Source organism: Euleptes europaea, chromosome 14 (genome assembly GCF_029931775.1).
Source record: "Euleptes europaea isolate rEulEur1 chromosome 14, rEulEur1.hap1, whole genome shotgun sequence".
NCBI classification, from domain to species: domain Eukaryota; kingdom Metazoa; phylum Chordata; class Lepidosauria; order Squamata; family Sphaerodactylidae; genus Euleptes; species Euleptes europaea.
This window is the reverse complement of record NC_079325.1, coordinates 6674285-6695691: the sequence shown is the minus strand read 5'-3', so window position 1 is coordinate 6695691 and position 21407 is coordinate 6674285. Positions and strand designations below refer to the sequence as shown.

Here is a 21407-nt window from a genome sequence, read left to right as displayed (position 1 = left end):
TGATCTTTTAAACTGGAAATGGTGGGAATTGAACCTGGGATCTTCTGCATGCAAATCAGAGGCTCTTTCCCTGAGCCACAGCCTCTTCTGCTCCATATTAAGTAGATATTATCCTTTCCCCCACCAGTTTAGCACAGTTTTGATCTGTTTTTGCTTTCAGCATCTTTCAGTTTAAGAGAATTCCTAAACTGCATTTTTATCAGTATTGAACAACGTGCTGAAAAATGAAGAATATTAAAATGAAGATTACATACATCACACACAGATGAGGCTTGGCATAGCTTTGAGAGAAACAGATTTCCCCATAACAATGCTCTGCTCAAAATTCAGAAGAAATAAAAAGATGGAACAAAGCAGGCCTCTTGCATGTACTGGTTACACTTCAAAGACAAAAACAGGTCATTTGGAACTCCCAAAATCCAGGGTAGAGTTTAGATAAAAAGAAATTCAGAAACAACACGCACAACACACTTCCAACATTCCTTAGGGCCAATTCACTCTTTCACCAAATTCTACATAATGAATGAGATCTGGGATCATGAAGCAGCCATACATGAACCATACATGACTGACCACTACCATACATGATCTGCAAAGTATATTTTACCCTTACAGTCAGTGCGATAGAGTAATTAGGAATAGAAGAAGAGTTTACCTTTTAAGAAGGATCAAACCAGCTTTCAACCGCCTTACCTTCCTCTCCCCACAACAGACACCGTGTGAGGTAGGTGCGGCTGAGAAAGTTTGGAGAGAACTGTGACTAGCCCAAGGTCACCCAGCAGGCTTCATGTGTAGGAGTGGGGAAACCAACCCGGTTCATCAGATTAGAGTCTGTCGCTCATGTAGAGGAGTAGGGGAATCAAACCCGGTTCTCCAGATCAGAGTCCACTGCTCCTAACCACTACACCACTGGAGGCACCAATTTAAATCCCAACTCTGCTACGAAGCATAAGGGCATGCAGGGTGATTGTGGGCAACTCTCTCTCATCCTACCCTCCCTCACAGGGCTGTTGTCAATATTAAAACAGGGGTGGGTGTTCCACTCCTTGGAGGAAGGATGGGATAAAAACATAAATTCAATATAATGTATGCCCAATCTGTGCAACCCATCTGGGCTTTTAATTGAATTTTATAATTTTAACAGTATTTGTAATTGTTTAAACATTTTAATGTTTTTATGTTTGCCACATTGCAGACCCTGATTGGGATGGAAAGGTGGCATAAAGATATTTTAAATAGAAGAAGAAGTGTTGGTTTTTATGTGCCAACTTTCTCTACCACTTAAGGAAGAATCAAACTGGCTTACAATCACCTTCCACTCCCCACAACAGACACCCTGTGAGGTAGGTGGGGCTGAGAGTGTATGACTAGCCCAAGGTCACCCAGCTGGCTTCATGTGAAGGAGTGGGGAAACAAATCCAGTTCACCAGATTAGCCTCTGCCACTAATGTGGAGGAGTGGGGAATCAAACCCACTTCTCCCGATCAGAGTCCACTGCTCCAAACCACGGCTCTGAACCTCTACACCTTCCATCTTGAGGGGAAGGACTTTGTCAGACAAATACATTTAGGAATCTACACTAACATGCCTGATTTATACCTTATTGCTCATGCGCAGTGCTAAGTGGGAAAGTGCAGACAGGCACTGGCCCGGTTTGTCCCACTGTGCATGCACACTTTGGTGAAGGTGTAATAACCTTCTATATGTTGCACAGAAGGGAAAAAAATCATGTGCAAAAGAGCCTAAAACTACTAAATATTTTGTACCCTGAAATTATGGAAATTGATGCAACATGGGCATGGTCCCTAGTCAGAATCCCCTTGGCGGTAAGCCAAAATACTTGATTCAGCCATGCTGGCCTCTCCTCCCATCACCTGAGCCCTTATCATAAAACACCTCAACCATTGCCAACTTGACCAGTTGGAATGCCACAGGGCAGGCATTTTTGGGCATCCCAAGTGCATCACTTACATTCAGCTTTGGCACAAATGAGGCAGGCAGTGGTGCAGTTAAAGAAGTTCAGGATGCTGGCAACAGCCAAGCTGATGTCGGTGTTGCTGGGGTGAAGGTTCAAAGTGGTGAATCTCTGGAACTGGAGCTTGAGGAATTCTTCTGGGGCAACCTTGAAATGGGGGACCTGAAAGGGAGATAAGAAAGAAAGCAGTCGCTCCGGGAACAGAACAGTTTGACCACCGCGTGTTTTCGCTTGCACCGCCTCACAGATTTCTGCAACACTTTTCGAAATATATTCATGTTGCGGAATTAGCGGGGGTGATTAAGTTGCAGAATGTCCAGCTTCCTTCTTGCAGGAGTTTGGCCGCAAAACTCTCAATGCTGAGAAAAAAAGAAGGAGGAGGAGGAGGAGGAGGAGGAGGAGGAGGAGTTGGTTTTTATAACCCGATTTTCTCTACCTTTAAGGAGTCACAAACTGGCTTACAATCACCTTCCCTTCCTCTCCCCACAACAGGCAACCTTGTGGTGTTGGAGGGGCTGAGAGAGTTCAGAGAGAACTGTGACTAGCCCAAGGTCACCCAGCAGGCTCACCGTACCAGACTGCAGGCTAGTGAGGAGAGCAATGTCAGCTGAAGGAGAGGGGCCAAGGAGCAGAGGTGGAACACGGTGATGAGAACCCCTTTCTTCTTCATATCTCAGGCCCTCTGGACCACAGGAGCCTGTGTTTCAAGCTAGGGATAATGGAAAGAGATATGCCTGAAGGAAGAGGGTTTTGAATGATCATCTATCCAACTACTGGCTACAGGGGGAAAGACTGAAGAAGAAGAAGAGTTGCTTTTTATACCCCAACTTTCTCTACCTTTTAAGGAGTCTCAAAGTAGGTTACAATCATCTTCCCTTCCTCTCCCCACAACAGACACATTGTGAGGTAGGTGGGGCTGAGAGAGATCAGAGAGAACTGTGACTAGCTCAAGGTCACCCAGCAGGCTTCATGTGGAGGAGTGGGGAATCAAACCCGGTTCTCCAGATCAGAGTCCATCGCTCGTGTGGAGGAGTGGGGAATCAAACCCGGTTCTCTGGATTAGAGTCACTGCTCTTAACCACTAACACATGCTGGCTCATACTATTCCCTAAGAAGGATGAAAAGCACTCCCGCCTGCCAGCTAGACTTGCAACTGTTATATTTGCAGAGAAGACTCTGCTACTGTAAGACTCATTCTCCAGAGGGACCACAGCCACGAGTCCTAATAATAGCTCATTTGCCATTAATAAATCAAAGCGGAGGCAAGGGAGTCGGGCTGCTTCCCTGGGAAATACAGCCAGGCGGAGATCCTGAGCAGGGCAATACGAGCGGCTTCTTCAAAGCTGACTTCCGGTGCTCTTGGGGACCCGGTACAAGCAGAGCATCATCGGAGGAAGATCAAAGGGAACAAGACGGCTCAGGCGCTTTGTGGGACGGGAGCAAAAGGCATCTTCCTATTCTCACAAAGTGAGTGTTTAGGAAGAAACAGAATGTGGCATCGGGAAACAACTGGTTCTGCTCCATTAGGGGAACGTCAAGTCCTCTTCGCTTCCATTACCGGGGCTTCCAGAAGCCATCGCCCTGCACCAGCAACGGCACTCCTCTTGGAGGGAAGCTGTGAACCAGCTGCAAGGGCTGCTTTATCGGAGGCGTGAGCAGCCTTGGTCCATAACGGAAAAGCTAAAGAGCAATAAGGCGCTATCTGCCTTGATTCCATTCCATATTGTTCAGCCCTGGCTTGTTTATCAGGGAGGAAGGCAGACTGTGAGCCTCCGGGCAGCAGACGGGGCACCCACAGGCTGGGTTTGCAAATAATTCCATCATGCCAGATGGAATCTTAGCCTCATGGATTGGACAGAGGGATTGGCAAGAGGAGGATTCGGGGTGCAGCTCCTAGCCCAACTCTGGAATCTTGCATGACCTTGTGCGGTTCCTGCAGCCTCTCTGTCTCAGCTCCTAGCTTGTAACATTTCTCTTCCCTTTCTGTCTAGCTGATATGTAGAGTTGCTAACTAGGGGTGTGCAAAAAAAATCAATAAAATTTGGGTTTGGGTTTATTGGGCCTGATTTTTTTGGGGTGAATTCCCATACCGGTAAATATGGGAATTCGGTTTATTTTCGGGTTTCCCATAAAAATTCGGCCCTAGGAGGACGTTTTTTGTGGTAGAGCCCCCAAACTTGCAGGGTGGCAGGGACTCTCCTTGCAGGGACTCTCCTTGCAAGAACCCCCAAGTTTGGTTAAGATTGGGTCGGGGAGTCCAAAGTTATAGGGTTTGGAAGAGGTCGCCCCCTCTAGCCTCCAAACGCAAACATTGGAAGGTAAGAGATTCTTTGCTTGCTAATTGGCTAATGCTTGTCTATGGAGGAGGGAGGGGTGACCTCTCCAGAGCCCATAACACCAGACCCCCTGATCCAATCTTAACCAAACTTTGGGGTTCATGCAAGGAGAGTCCCTGAAAGCTACCCTGAAAATTTGGGACCTCTATCCCCAAAAATGCTCCCACAGGAGCGTCTCAAAAACTCCCCATTGGTTTATATTGTGAGAACTTTCAATCAGCCTACGTCTGCAGGGTTGCGTCTATGTAGCGAAAGTAGGTTGCTTGTGTATGGAGGCAGGAGGGGATGACCTCTTCCAGACCCCATAACTTCAGACCCCCCCAACCCAATCTTCATCAAACTAGGGGGTTTGTGCAAGGAGAGTCCCTGAAAGCTACCCTGAAAATTTGGGACCTCTACCCCCCAAAATGCCCCTACAGGATCTTCGCAAAAAATCCCAATTTTTTTCTATTGTGGGAACTTTCCATTAGCCGACTTTTGCTATATAGAAGCAATCCTGCGGAAGGTGTTACTGGACTCTTGCTCTTTTCTACTGCTACAGACAGACTAACACGGCTATCCATATGAACCTGAAGGTATGTGAACAGATTGCTGGACTTGATGGGTAGGCTTGCCAACCTCCAGGTAGTAGCTGGAGATCTCCCGCTATTACAGCTGATCTCCAGGCAATAGAGATCAGTTCACCTGGAGAAAATGGCCGCTTTGGCAATTGCACTGTACGGCATTGAAGTCCCTCCCCTCCCAAACCCCGCACTCCTCGGGCTCCACCCCAAAAACCTTTCGCCGGTGATGAAGAGGGACCTGGAAATCCTATTGATGGGCCTTGGTCTGATCCAGCATGGCTTTTCTTATGTTCTTATGTATCTGAAGAAGTGAGCTGTGACTCAACGGAAGCTCACACCCTGCCAGAAATTTTATTAGTCTTGAAGGCACTATTGGGCTCTGGCTGTTTTCTACTGCTACAGACAGACTAACATGACTACCCATCGTGATCTACCCCCCTCGCCATGTAATTCTCCTGCAGAAAGCCAGCCACATGAGCAGCCCGCTCATGTATTCCACCTTATGTATTCAGAGCATTACGAAATACAAATGTGTCAAAATCTGGCAATCAGAATCACCCAGCACGTTCTCCCCATGACAGCAAAGAGCCAGCCAGCTTGTGAGACAGCGCAAGCCCTCGTGATGGAACAAATGAAAAATAGCTAAGATCAATGGACTGAGTTAAAAGTAAATTAGGATGAATATAAGGAAGAGTTCCTAATGATGGGAGATCTGGCACTGAAGAATGTTCCCAATTTGAGCAGGGCAGGCAGACGGCACGCAGCAGCGGCAGGTCCAGCCAGAGAAATAGGACACAAATCCAGAGCAGGCGAGGGACAGGCAGTGTGTTCCAGCGGCAGGTAGGGTGGGAACCAGGTGTGGGGGCTGGCAGGGGGAGTTCCTGGGGTCAACAATGAAAGTAACAAAATCATCAGAAAGGTCTTAAGAGTTTGAAGATCCTCCATATTTCATAAAGGATACACCACTGTGGCCTGCTCAGCTTGTTCAGCATTACAGCCAGCAATGTTCTAAAAGAGGTACCGAACATAGCTGATAACAGCTGGCTGTGATCTTGGCAGCTCCCGTTGAGAACTACTGAGTAAAATATATTGGTTGCAATCAGGGAAACAGTTGAATAACCTGCCCCAGTTATTGGAGGTCTACCAATCAGTTGCTAGAGACACCACAAGAGTCTATGCGATGCCTCTCCATCCACAGACTGAGCAAAGACACACTATAATCACCAGAGAATCTCTGTGATGTATTGTTGCTGGCAATGGAGAGCTCCTCACAGCCTCCCTCCTTTGAATAAGGTTTTATTCCTTTGGGTTTCCCAAAAGGAATTAACAATGCAGAAGTCTATTATACTTACACCTTACAAGGGATTATGAACATGAAATATATAGCAAAGCAAAAACATAAGATATGCACGGAACAGAACAGCACAGGAATAAAAAGTCTACGTTTTCAGTTTTGACAAGAGATATAAATTGTTAAATCTTAATATTTTTTCATGCATTTCAAATTTCACTCACTTAAAATAACAACAGTAGGAGAGGTTGGTGGGAAGGAATTCAGAATAAGATGCAGCAAGTGAGTTCGGGAAAAACAAAACAAAACACCCAAATCTAGATGTTCTCTTAAAAGGCCATTGATATTGGATGAGGAAAACAAAAATTGGTTACTTTTGCACTGGTCATAAAATCTCTTTAAAGGCCAAAATTGCAGAATGATCTCCTGTAACTTCACAAGTCCCTTAGTCCTCTTGACGATGCCATGATCAATGTAGGTAAGATCAACATGTGGAACTATGAAGATGCCTTAGATGGACCATTGATCAAACTAGTTTAGCATCAACTACTGAGACTGACATCAACTCTTCAAGGTCTCTGGAGAAGAAGCAGCAGCAGCAGCAAACTGGCTTATAATCACTTCCCCCCCCTCCCCACTCCTACACATGAAGCCAGCTGGGTGACCTTGGGCTGGTCACAGTTCTCTCAGACCTCTCTCAGCCCCACCTACCTTGCAAGTTGTCTGTTGTGGGGAAAGGACAGGAAGGAGATTATAAACTGGTTTGATTCTCCTTAAAAAGTAGAGAAAGTCGGCATATAAAACCCTCCTCCTCTTCCTTCTGTATTATCTTCTCTGGCTGGCAGCTGTTCTCCAGGGTCTCAGCAGAGACACAATGCTTTCTTTCCGTAGCTGCTGCTTGAGGTCCTTTTTACTAGAGCTCAGAAATTAAACCTGGATCTATACCACTCAACAACAGCCTCTCCTTAATAACAGACCACTGGTCCATCTAGGTCTAGCTGGCCACCGCTCTCTAGAGTCTGAGGCAGAAAAAGGCAGTGCTTGCTGCCTGAGGTCCTTTTAAAGCAGAAACGTTAGGGACTGAAGCTTCCGGCCTTCTGCACAAATCACCCATCCTCTGCCACTGCAGTCCTTTCCCTTAACACTAAAGAGACGGCCTATCTAACATTTATAGCGATGCACCCAATATACGTTGGTGCTGTAAATTACCTAACACAGATTATTCACACATGTGGTGGACATGTGGTAGAGCAAAAATTTAATGGTCCTCTGTCGTAGATGACTTGAAAAAAAGTTTTGGTTCCCAAAAAGTTCCCTTTTTCAGCTGAAGTTATATTGTTAAGCTATGCTTCTGAAAGATCAGCAAAATTTAATTTCTCATATGTTAGCAGCTGCTATATTAGCATTTGCACACTATTGGAAATCTGATTTAAGCCCCACAGTCAATGAGTGGATCCTGAAATGTAAGGAAATGTTTCTCCTAATCATTCGGACTAATTTAAAAAGAGGATGTGATGTGTTGCAATGACAGCTAATGGCAGAAAGTTTTGTAAAACCTTTATAATTAGGGTTCTCAATGACCACACACTAGCTGGAGATCTCCCGCTATTATAATTGATCTCCAGCTGATAGAGATCAGTTCCCCTGGAGAAAATGGCCGCTTTGGCAATTGGAGTCTACGGCATTGAAGTCCCTCCCCTCCTCAAACCCCGCCCTCCTCAGGCTCCACCCCAAAAACCTCCTGCCAGTGGCAAAGAAGGAGCTGGCAACCCTATCCTGTGGAATGAGTCCCAAATAGTCATCTCAACTCTGGGTTAAGAAATACCTGAAGATTTTTGGGGTGGAGCCTAAGGAGGGTAGGGTTTGAGGAGGGACCTCAGCAGGGTATAAAGCTACAGAGGCCACCCTCCAAACCAGCTATTTTCTCCAGAGGAACCCATCTTGGTCATCTGGATATCAACTGTAATAGCAAGAGATCTCCAGGTGTTATCTGGAGGTTGGCAACCCTAGTCCCAGTGACATGGTCATTGCTGTAGGAAGCCCCCCCCCCCCATGACTAAGAGGCCTGTAAAAGATTGCTGCCTTTATGTTGTGGACTGTTTCATTTCCTGTAATTAAAGAGCATCGGTGTTGCAGAGAGATCTTGCCTCTGTGAGCTTTGTTGACCATCGAAACCCTGAACGACCCCTGCCTCTGGCAAAACAGTATTATCTCCACATTGACCAAGACTTTGCCAAGGCTAACTGGTATGATCACAGTAGAGACAAAACTTTAACTGGGGACTTCTAGGTTTGCAACTCATTCTCATGCAGCACGATCCTGTGCAGGTTTACTTGGAAGTCAAATAGACTGAATTCAACCAGACCTATTTCTCAATAAGGCGTCACAGGATCCCAACCTCAACTACTACATTACATCAGCAAGAAGAAGAGCTGGGGAGAGTTGTCTTATATAGCATCAGTCTTTTCTGTCTTTTCTCTGGACTAAAAAAGAAAATAAATTCCTCGACCAGGCAGTCTGGATCGTGCATGAAGAAAAGTGGCATCCTGTGACTCAAATTATGCGCACTGAATGAATTTCCATAATCCTACACTTTCCCTAATTATTCTGCACAATTCTGCCATAGAGAGGGGCAAAGAGCCCCCACACTAGGGATGCCAGCCTCCAGGTGGGACCTGGGGATCCCCCAGAATTACAGCTCATATCCAGACTACAAAGATCAGCCCCCCCTGGAGAAAATGGATGCTTTGGAAGGTGAATTCTATTGCATTGTACCCGGCTGAGGTCCCTGTCCTCCCCAGGCTCTGTCCCCAAATCTCCAGGAGTTTCCCAACCTGGATCTGGCAACCCTACCTCCCAACCTGGGTCTGGCAACCCTATCCCTCCATTCCCTGTTGGTGGCCAGGGGGGACCTGGCAACCCTACCTCACACCCAGCAAGGAATGCTCACATATACAATGAAATGTATCAGATTTATGGGCTAGAAATAAGAATATAAGAACAAGGTCCATCAAGTCCAGCAGTCTGTCCACACAGTGGCCAACCAGGTACCTCTAGGAAGCCCACAAACAAGATGACTGCAGCAGCAGCATCCTGCCTGTGTTCCACAGCACCTAACATAATAGGCATACTAGATACTAGAGATACTGTCTGATACTAGAGAGAATAGGTATGCATCATGACTAGTATTCATTTTGACTAGTAGCCATGGATAGCCCTGTCCTCCATTAAAATGTTCACTCCCCTCTTAGAGCCTTCCAAGTTGACAACCATCACCACATCCTGGGGCAGGGAGTTCCACAATTTAACTGTATGTTGTGTGAAGAAATGTAGGCTGATTTTTCTTTAAATGAAAGCTAGAAGCAGAATTCTATACCCCAAGTCACATTCTGCCCTTTTCCTGTGCAATCTCGGCCTAGAATTTAGATCAGAATACAGCTAGAGTTTTATTCCAAATAAAAAGTCAAAAACTTGAGGGAAACGATGGGGCGGAAGAAAGATCTCCGCTTAACCTGCCTCATGCAGACCAAAGGCGGTGAATGACTGCAATTCATTTGCTGATGCCTCCTATTGACTTGTTGACTTTCAGTCAGTCTAGGAGCTTGGCAGCGAGGGAGATGCCAGAGAGCCCGCTAAACGGAAGAGAGACGCTAGAAGGATTTAGGCAGATGAAATACGAGCGCTCGGCTCCGTTTCCTGGGAACGGAGACGGATCAGCACAAGGCAGTGCGGAGTTTATAAAATATTAAACCAGGCGCACCGCTTGGAATCAGATCAGATGGATTTTTCTATTAAGCAGAAAACTCCAAACAAAGGATGGTGCGAAATTCCAGAAGGGCCATGCACAAGCTAATGGCGTTATTGGGAGTTCAGGCACTGATTTATTTATTTATTTATTGTTATGGAGCACAAACCAAGGTCTAAGCCTGAACTGAGCAGGAGGCTTTTTGCAAAGATTTTTATTAGAGCCCAAAAGCTCCTCTCTTTCGGCATCTGTCTGAGGATCACGTCAAGAGGAGGATGAAAGTGTTTGGGAAGCCAATTTAGCATAAAGGCCATCAGCCATTCGATTGGCTAGATTCCTCCATGTGACCACGAAGTAGTGTCCCCCAGTCTGACCCAATCACATTTTCCCCCAGTGACATCACCACGTAAAATCTGCAGTGTCATGATGTCATCCCGTTTCCTATCTGATTCCTAAATGGCAGTGGTTGCTCGAGAAAGAAGAAAGGAAACGGAGGGACGGGGGAATAGCACTGAAGCAGTAGAAGGAAGAAGAAGACGAAGACGAAGAAAAAAACAAAGAAGAAGAAGAAGAAGGGTTGGTTTTTATATGCCAACTTTCTCTACCACTTAAGGAAGAATCAAACTAGCTTACAATCACCTTCCCTCCCCCTCCCCACAACAGACACCCTGTGAGGTAGGTGGGGCTGAGAGAGTGTGATTAGCCCAAGGTCAACCAGCTGGCTTCATGTGTAGGAGTGGGGGGGGGGGAAATCCAGTTCACCAGATTAGTGTCCGCCACTCATGTGAAGGAGTGGGGAATCAAACCCGGTTCTCCAGATCAGAGTCCACTGCTCTGAAGGAAAGAGGAGAAAACACTGGCTACCAACAGATAGGAAAAAAGTGGGATGGGGGGGGGGGTTAGCTAATATTTTAGTCTTCCTAAAAACATGCGCTGAAGATCTAAATGAGTGCAGTCTTTTTCAGATCTGGTTCTCTGCAAACAGATGGCTAAGCTTGCCAACCTCAAGATGATGCTTGGAGTTCTCCCAGACTAGAGAGATCAGTTCTCCTGGAGAAAGTGGCAGCTTTGGAGGGTGGACTGTATGGCATGATATCACTGCATAACCACCTCTCTCCCCAATAGGGTTGCCACCTCTGGGTTGGGAAATACCTGGAGATTTTGGGGGTGGAGCCTGGGGAGAGTGGGTTTTGGTGAGGCAAAGGACCTCACCAGGGTATAATGCCACACAGTCCACCTTCAAAAGTGGTCATTTTCTCCAGGAGAACTGATCTTGGTCGTCTGGAGATCGATTGCAATAGCAGGAGATCTCCAGGTGCCACCTGGAGTTTGGCAACCCTAAGTCCACTGGTTTTGTGTCCCTTCTCTCTCAAATAGAGCAGAAGGTTTCTAAACAGGAAAAATGGCCAGAGACGTGGCTTCTTGGCAGAACTGAGGAAGCAGAAGGATTCGGCTTCAGTCCCAGGCATGCCCACTTAAAGGATTTCAGGCAGCAAGTGATGAGAGAGGTCCTTTAGCTGACGGAGACCTTGAAAAACCATTGCCAATCAGAGTAAACAATACTGAGTTCAATGGACCAATAGTCTGTCTCGGTATAAGGCAGCTCCATGTCTTCCTAATATTCAATGCCCCTTGATCACAGACCTTTAAAGGGAGCACAACACTCCATTCTAAGAGAGACATGTTACTGGCAACCTTCCACTCACCTCTTTCTCTCCACAGATATTGCTGATGATGGAGCTGGAAGCAGGACTTGAAGATGGTCCCAGGACAGCTACCACCCCTTTTGGGAGGATTTGGCACACTGATGGTCCCCACAGAAGAGTCAGCCAGAAGGAAAAGAAAGAAGAGTTACTGGTAGTCTCAATATGAGCATAAAAGCAGCCCTTTCAGACAGATCACAGGCCCACCAATAATCTCTTCTCCACAGTGGACAGACAGAAGCCTCTAGGCAACTCACAAGCCTGTTTCCTGCTCCTCTCTAAGGAGCTCAGGGTGGCGTACAAAGCTCCTCTTTTTCAGTATATCATAGAGTTGGCAACCTCCAGGTGAGGTCTGGAGATCTCCAGTATTATGACTAATCTCCAGGCGACAGAGATCAGTTCCCATGGAGAAAATGGCTGCTGTTGAGGATGGACTCTATGGCATTATCCCCAAGGTCCCTCCCCTCCACAAAACCCTGCTCTCCACAGCCTCCACCCCCCAAATTTCCAGGTATTTCCCAACCCAGAGCTGGCAACCCTAGTATATCTTCATCAATAATCCTGTGAGGAAGACCAGGCTGGTGGCCAAGTGAGAATTTGATTGAGCTCACTGGTGGTGAAGGAAAGTTCTGTCAAGTGCCAACTTATGGAGTGCCAATTTAGGGAGACCCCGTAGGGTTTTCAAGGCAAGAGATTTCAGAGGTGGTTTGCCATTGCCTGCTTCTGCATAGTAACTCTGGATTTCCTTGGTGGTCTCCCATCCAAATACTAACCAGGGCCAACACAGGATTAGGGGAGGGGCTGTGGCTCAGTGGTAGAGCAACTGCTTGGAATGTAGAAGGTCCCAAGTTCAATCCCTGTCATCTCCAGTTAAAGGGACTAGGCAAGTAGGTGATGTGAAAGACCACTGCTTGAGACCCTGGAGAGCCGCTGCCTGTCAGACAATACTGACTTTGATGGCCCAAGGGTCAGATTTAGTAGCAGGCAGCTTCATGTGTTCATGTGTTCAACACTGCTCAACTTCTGAGATCTGATGAGCTCAGGCTAGCCTGGGCCATCCAGGTTAATGCATGGAGCTCAAGACAACCACATAAATTTGTTTCTTAATGAGAGAACATAGCCCACCGATGAGGTTGCAATCCAGCCCCTCTCCATCTGCAGACTGAAGTCGGACAGTGAAAGAACAAACTTGACTACTTGAGTCAAAAAACTGTGTGAATGGAATCCACCCCCCACCCCCATTTGGGCTTTCTGGATTCATCTGGCAGTACATTAGGTCTATTTGCATTGTGGTTAATGGATGATATTAACTGAGGAAATGGCCCAGGCTGAAGCAACATACTGTAGAGGACATATTTGCATCCATTTCCCCCTCTCTTCACAGTCAAAGCTAAGTTACAGCAGGAATTAGATGTCTCAGTTTCTCTTTACCGCATTCACAGTCTGCATGCCATAGGGCCGGATGTGACATTAACTGGGCCTGACAGACCAAAAGAGTTGTTATCACACCAGAGACAACAGAATCCATCCTTTCTTCCCCAACTGAAAAATCTGCAAAGTAGTGAGAACTTGTGTCTCACACTTAGGGTATGTACACTAAAGCATGTGATTAAATCATCACCCAAGATCCCTGGGAGCCATTAGATTATCTATAATGATCCTACCAAGTGACAAGGAAGATACAGAGATGATAGACAGGTCAAGAACTGGTTTGCAGTAAAATAGTCCATTTGTAACCAGTTAATGTGGATCAATTCCACATTAACCTTTCCTGCCCATGAAAAAACATTTGAAGAAAGCTTTCGTACAAACGACAAGAGCACCCCTTGGTTCACTTTCTTGAATCTGTAGTTAATCTGCTGTGGACACCGATGAGTGGTACGCCTACTCCTTGCTTTATGGCATACTGGGGTACAGAGTGCTTTTTGGGGTTTTCTTCAAAGGTGCTTGTACTCATATATATCTAAGCCCTGACTTGGATGGCCCAGGCCAGCCTGATCGCCTCAGAAGCTAAGCAACGTCAGTCCTGGTTAGTACTGGGAGTTGTTTTGGGAGGCAGGCAGTGGCAAACCACCTCTGAACATCTCTTGCCTTGAAACCCTGACAGGGTCTACATAAGTTGGCTGTGGCTTGACACTACTTGACAAAGAGGTGGATGAGGACCAAAAGTGACCATGAAAGGTCCAGAGGAGAACCTTCTGCCCCTGGAAGTCAGAAGTACATGACAGATGGAAGGAGAGGCCTTTCAGTCGCTACTAGCCATCGTGACTAAATTAAATTTCCACATTCTGAGGCAGTAAACCTCAGCTTCTCAGTCTGGGGACAAGAAGAAGAAGATGGTTTTTATATGCCAACTTTCTCTACCTTTTAAGGAGACTCAAACTGGCTTACAATCGCCCTCCCTTCCTCTCCCCACAACAGACACCTTGTGAGGTAGGTGTGGATGAGAGAGTTCTGAGAGAGCTGAGACTAGCCCAAGGTCACCCAGGAGGGCCAGGGCAACTAACCCGGTTCACCAGATTAGAGTCCGCTGCTCACATGGAGGAGTGGGGAATCAAACCTGGTTCTCCAGATCAGAGTCCACTGTGTGACACTGGATGCTGGACAAGATGGACCACTGCTTTGATCCAGCAAGGCTCTTCATACTTTCTTATGTTCTTATGTAAGGAGAAGATATTAGATGCACCAAAAAAATCCTCTAGACAGGACAAACAGCGCAGTGAGGGAGGCATACAGGGACACTGCCAAATTGATGGCTCTACATCAATTAAGTGGCACCATTGTGGATCATTAGCTGCCTTCTACCTACTGAACTGTTTGCCTCCCTTCAAAAAGAGAAGGTATCAAAACTGGGAATGGAAGTAACACTGTCCTTCAGTGTTACTCCTCTGAAGATGACTGCCACAGCTGCTGGCGAAACGTCAGGAAAGAAAATACCAAGACCACAGTCACACAGCCCGGATAACCTACAAGAACCAAGGAAATAATATTGTTTGGACAGTTCATCCGGCAGCTGGGTAGCTTCTCCGTCATTCCGAATCCTTTTGGAAAAAGTTCCATCCTGCGATCTTGACATACATTATTGAGAAATCATTGAAGGAAAAGGCTACGTTCTGTGTTGTCAGGAGATTTGGACATTATCATAATGGTTACTTTCAGCCTTAAAAAAAGGCATGAATGTATAATGTAGTAGTATGAGGTAGCACGGGGAGCTGAGATTCCCGAGAGTTATTCTCCATGCTGTCTATTAAGTCATCCTGCCTCCCTGTCCTGGCTCATAATGAGGATGATAATGCCACTTTAATAAAGAGAATTTGCAGAAGTTCGGAATAAAATTCCTCCTGTATGAAGACATGCTGACAGATTGAGATGAGGGCTGTTTAAGAAATGAGTCTAAACCTTTCCCCCCTCACGGCCCTTTCCCAAATGTATTACGTAACTTTAGATCCATCATTTTCAAACCCTTGATGTCAGGGACGGTGCGCAGCGGCCACTGCTATAAAAAAAATCACTGAATAAAGATGGCACCCATGCGGCTGCAAGTGTCAGGCCTAGGCATGTCAATGCCACCTCCGCATCAATAATATTTCTGCAAATTGATATCCTCTCTATTAGAAATGAGCAGCCAGAAATTAACTAATGAAGATAGGAATAACTCAAGTATAGTAACAGTACAATCCTAAAGAGTTATACCTAAGGTTGCCAGGTCACCCCTCTGGCTTCTGGAGCAGAGCTGATGGGATCACGTGCATGCGGCTGCGCCGACGCGCATGAGCGTCACTTCCGGTTTACACCAGAAGTGCCGTGCTGCAGCATGTAGGCGCGTGAACATGTGTGCCCACCAACCCTCAGCTGGTTGGCGGGCAGGGGGGTGAATTGGCGGGGGTTTGCCCGCCACCACCGGGCACCTGGCAACCCTAGTTATACCCTTCGAAGGCCATTGACTTCAAGGGACTTACAAAGTCGTAATACTATTTAGGATTGCACTGTAAGTGCTTCAAATATCAATTATTTTCAAATTAGGGAGAAGTAAGAACCTGACAGTGAGTTTTATTGAACTTTTCTCTCCCCCCCACCCCACGCCTCCACCAGCTTATTCAGACTGCTTTAAACGCTTGTTTTCTCTTTTGTGCGTAGACACTTTCAAGTACCCGGATCCCTTGTCTTGAGTAGCCCCTTTTCTCACAAGAATATGGGGAAGTTGTAAGAAGTGCCTTTCTGTTTAAGAAACCTTCCCTCACAAATGCTGAGAGCTTTCCATTCTTCCTCAGAAGTATCAAGCTCTGAAGTGAAACCACTTTTGTTTGTGTACACATGTGTGAAGGCATCATTTGAAGCCCCAAGCTCGGGCATGTGTTATGCATGCATTCTTTACCTCACAAATAAAGGGGGGGAAAGTTGGGTGCATGCTGCGTCACCCTTACTCTCAAGGGCAGCCATAAGAAAAAAAAGATGGCAGGGGAAGGGGCTAAGTAGGCATAGCAATGGAGTTCTAACAGCCATCAGAAGGGAGGCAAAGAAGAAAAAGAGAGAGAAAAGGCTTTCCATTCACAGGGGGAGAACATCCGGTGGAATTAAGAGTACAGACACTGAAACAAAGTGAAGGGCCCTCTGGCAAAGGATTAGTCCATGTAGAGAGAGTTTCGACGTTGGTCACACCAGTTCCCTTTGACACCAGCTTCCCACAGAGGCACCGAGCGCCATCTTGGCTTGAAGTAGTGATCTCCATCTACCTCCCAGGCAAAGCGTCTCCTTGGAGTCAAGGCTTTTAGCTCAGTAGCGATTTCCCCCAGGGGGCACGCACAAGTCCCTGAGCAAAGTGGTGGTGAGGCGTGGAGGGTTCAGGGTAGTCAGACAGACGACTCATGAGTGTGAAATGCTGTAAGCTATTTGTCAAATCCTGTCCTGCCAAGCTCCTAATATCAAAGGAGGGCAACAACAAGCGTTTCGAAATAATAATAACAATAAAAAAACTATGGCCACAAGTGGTACCAAGCTTCAACAGGTTCTGCTTGATACACAGAGCAATAAACTCCTGCCTCCGCTGGTGTTACAACACACAGCTGAAATTCCTAAATGGAGATTGCTAAATGGATCCAAAAAGAAAAATACAGGAAGAAGAAGTTGGTTTTTTACATGCCAACTTTGTCCACCTTTTAAGGAGAATCAAACTGGTTTACAATCTCCTTCCCTTCCTGTCCCCACGACAGACACCTTGTGAGGTAGGTGGGGCTGAGAGAGTTCGGAGAGAATTGTGACTGGTCCAAGGTCACCCAGAGGGCTTCCTGTGTAGGAGTGGGGAATCAAACCCGGTTCTCTAGATTAGAGTCCACTGCTCTTAACCACTACACCACGCTGGCTCTCTGAAAAACATGGGCAGAAGTTCTACAGATATACCAGTGTGTCAGAGGGTAGTCATATTGGTCTGCAGTCGAAGAGCTAGATACAAGTCCATTTGCACCTTAGAGACCAACATGATCTTAGAGACCAACAATATTTTTGAGGTGCAAGCTTTCAAGAGTCAAAGCTCCCTTTGTCAGATGTGGCAAAGGCAGCATTGACTCTCCAAAGATTATACCTCAAAAATCTTGTTGCATGAGCACTGGCTCTTTGAATCCTGAGCCCTGGAGTTTTTCATTAGAGCATAAGAACCTGGATGGCCCAGGCTAGCCTGATCCCATCAGATCTCAGAAGCTAAGCAGGGTCAGCCCTGGTTAGTATTTGGATGGGAGCCCACCAAGGAATACCAGGGTTGCTGTGCAGAGGAAGGCACTGGCAAACCACCTCTGTTAATCTCTTGCCATGAAAACCCCAAAAGGGGTCGCCATAAGTCGGCTGCGACTTGACGGCACTTCACACACACATAAGAACATAAGAAAGGCCCTGCTGGATCAGACCAAGGCCCATCAATTCCAGCAGTCTGTTCACCCAGTGGCCAACCAGGTGCCTCCAGGAAGCCCACAAACAAGACGACTGCAGCAGAATTATCCTGCCTGTGCTCCAAAGCATCTAATGTAACAGGCATGCTCCTCTGGTCCTGGAGAGAATAGGTATGCATCATGACTAGTATCCACTTTGAATAGTAGCCATGAATACCCTTCTTGTCCATGAACATGTCCACTCCCCTCTTAAAGCCTTCCAAGTTGGCAGCCATCACCACATCCTGGGGCAGGGAGTTCCACAATTTAGCTATGTGTCGTGTGAAAAAAATACTTCCTTTTATCTGTTTTGAATCTCTTTTCAGAGAGCATAGTGCAAAGCTAGCAACGAAGAGCTCTTTAGCTGAACCTCTAGGACCCCAGTGCCCTGGATAATGGAAACAGATGCACTAGTATGAAATTGCTCCCCCTATTTTCAAATAGATTCTGCAGAAAGAGACTTTCCCTCATTCCATACATTGCTCAGTAAGGGGGTTGCGGCTTGATTTATGTAGCCACATAATCCTTTCTTTCCTTATGTTTCCCTCTGCATACGGCCCAAAGCTGCTTAGCTTCTGGCTGTAACCAAGACACCATAGTTTATCACACTGTGGCAGTATCCTTCAATTAAAGGCCTCCGCCCAGCCTATCATGCACAGCTAAACCTACAGGAAGGCCAGCCAAGCCTCTTGAGATATTATTTCTCAGCCTTGCAGTTCAAGCCAGAAATCCTCCCTTTATTTTCTCAGATGAAATGCCTCCAGATGCCTATAATAGGAGTAGGAGGGAGGAGGATCTTAGAGAAGATGGACAATGCATGAAGCCACAGGAGACAGACTGGTACCCAAGAAGAAAAGAGAGGGGAGGAAACCCACATCTAAAGGAAGACAGCTGTTAGGGAAAGATGCATTTACACAGGCTGCTTGGCCTTCCATAAAGGGACTTACAAAGTCAAACACGTGGGAAAGGTGAGCTTTATCTGTAATTGCAAAAAGCGCCCCTGTCAGTGACCTTTTTTTAACCACCATCATTTTAAATCACAGTAATTTACAGGCTTTTCTTTATAAGAGGAAGTCAACATCTTTTCCGCTCTGTGGGTATAGAGACAGTGCTAAGCCATCCATGAACTTGATTAGCAAGAACTCCCTAGTTTTACTGTGGGCCAGCATTGGCCAAGCTAAAAAGAAAGGGAGAAACATCATCAATCGGCTGGCCATGCAATGTTTAAGTGCTTAAAGCATTAATTTATTAGAACAGTCATGGAAGGAAGAAAGAATTGCCCTGATTTAACAAAGCTAAAGACTTCTCTATAGGATTCCAGTGTTGAAATCTCTCCCAGAAGCCCAGAAAGAAACGGAGGTTCATTCAAATCATTGCACAAAATCATGGTTTAATTAGTTTAGTTAGAAGGCAATGAAAGCCGCATTTGTCAAGGCAAATAAAGATATGAGTAGGGTTGCCAGGTCCCTCTTCACCACTGGCGGGAGGTTTTTGGGAGGAGCCTGAGGTGGACAGGGTTTGGGGAGGGGTGGGACTTCAGTGCCATAGAGTCCAATTGCCAAAGTGGCCATTTTCTCCAGGAGAACTGATCTCTATTGGCTGGAGATCACTTGTAATAGCAGGAGATCTTCAGGTAGTCCCTGGAGGGTGGCAACCATAGTCCCAGGTCATGAAGGGCTTTCAAGGTCATAACCAGCACCTTGAATTGAACTCAGAAACAGACTGGCAGCCAATGAAGCTATTTCAAAACGGAAACATATGTTTCAGGTGGCTAGCCTCTGACAATGGTCAGTAGGGTTGCCAACCTCCAAGTACTACCTTGAGATCTCCTGCTATTACAACTGATCTCCAACTTATAGAGATCAGTTTACCTGGAGAAAATGGCCACTTTGGCAATTGGACTCTATGGCACTGAAGTCCCTCCTCTCCCCAAGCCCCTCCCTCCCCAGGCTCCGCCCCCAAAACCTCCCACCGATGGTGAAGAGGGACCTGGCAATCCTAATAGTCAGGCTGTCACATTCTGGACCAATGGCAGTTTCCAGGTTGTCTTCGAGGGCAGCCCCACACTGAGTGGTTTGCAGTAATCCAACTGTGGTTAATGAGACTTTCTGAATGCAGGCTACTCCACTGAATATGGTAAGTTTGAGTCTGCCCAACCAGGATCCGAAGCTGGTTTGTAAAAGCATTTATGATCACAAGCACCTTGGCTTAGTCCCGGCTTGCAGTTTGTTTGGCTACAGTAAGAATGGGGGAGAAACAGCATTTGTCAAAGTAAGCCAGGATTTCAGTGACTGACTGTGAGCTGAATCCTAGTTTCACAAACTGTAGTTAAAATAATATATCAGTTAAGCTATCTACAAAGACCTGGGGCTGGCTAGCTGTTACACTTGCGGAAAGACCTTTGGAAGTTTTTACATTTTGTCTGAAGCAGGGCAATTATTCAAATCCAGGTTTGCCTTAATAAATGCTGATTTCATCATCTTCACTTCCTCCACCTTCTGCTATCACCTTCTCACAGGTTCAGAGGAGTTGGGGAGGGTTTTATGGTAACGGGTGAAATGAGATCGGGATGGCTGAGAATTGTACTCCGATCATTTTATTTTTGAAACAGATGACATCATATTTCTGCTCCCTGGCCAATTTGCCCTTCAAATTGCTTTCAGCTGAAGGATATTTTTTGTGTCTTTCTTTATTTATGTATTATTGTAAAAAAAATTAATGAGAAAAAAGGGGGAGAAATAAATTTTAAAAAGAGAAAGAAGGAAAGAACAGAGGGCAGAAGGGGCATCTCACAGTAGCCTCTTAAAATGCTAATTATATAGAATACAAAATGTCACCGTTCTGGACGGACATCATTGTGAAAATACGAGATTGGGGAGCCTAACAGGGATACTTAGGAGCAACTCACAATGCCTGAAATCTGACAGTGGTATTAAAGAGATGCCTGAAAGCCATACAGCCAGAGGTTAAAGTATCTAAATGGCTTCTATTAATATTATATGCCATAACAAGCAATCGTGTGGAACCAAAGGTGAGAAGTCGGGTAAATCTAGAAAACCCTTAGAAGGTATGGATCTTATTTCTGGGATGATCTCAAAGGAAAAAGAGTGAAAGGCAAGCTGTGAATGCCTAGTAGGATTTCTCAAGCTCTCATGAGAGTTTGGAAAATCCTTTTGATCATGCATGGTTTGCTGCCCTGTTCCAAAATGCCTAGCGAATGAGGAGAGAAGTAGTGATCTGCTCTGGCTCTTGGGGGAAGGGGGAGAGGTGAGCAGCCTCTGGGTGATGGTGGGAGAAGCCTCAGGTGGGGAGAGGGGCTGTGGCTTAGTGGAACAGCCTCCTCTTTGCATGCAGAAGGTCCCAGGTTCAATCCCTGGTATCTCCAGTTAAAAGAACCAGGCAGTAGGTGATGTGAAAGACCTCTGCCTAAGACCATGGAGAGCTGCTGCCAGTCTGAGTAAACAAGACTGACCTTGATGGACTGATGGTCTGATTCAATATAAGGCAGCTTCATGTGTGTTCATGACCTGTTGAGTAGCCACTGGTTGTAACCTTTACAACTGGGCCAGTCCCACTCCAAACAATTACTGGAGAGCAGGGGACAGTGGAAACATCGGAGAGGGGAGGGAGGAGGGCACACCTTAGTCACAGACTGAAGGTGGTAATCTCTGCTTTTAAGTTACCCTTTAACCCCCTTTAAGCACTTTACCATGCTCACAATCACAGTAGTTAAAGGGGATTTTTCAAAAAATGAACTGAAATGTACTTGCAAACAAACTCCCTATTCTTAGGTTGCCAGGTCCCTCTTCGCCACCTGTGGGAGGTTTTTGGAGCGGAGCCTGAGGAGGGCGGGGTTTGGGGAGGGGAGGGACTTCA

At 46.2% G+C, this 21407-nt stretch overlaps 1 protein-coding gene across 1 annotated transcript in view; it reads right to left on the bottom strand.

The window, feature by feature from the left end:
* The window catches only part of GRIK4 (glutamate ionotropic receptor kainate type subunit 4), a 433443-nt gene that overhangs the window by 142524 nt on the left and 269512 nt on the right, over positions 1-21407 (bottom strand). The window contains 2 exon segments of the mRNA XM_056860247.1: positions 1972-2137; positions 11617-11714. Of these exon segments, the coding sequence (XP_056716225.1) occupies positions 1972-2137; positions 11617-11714 (264 nt within the window).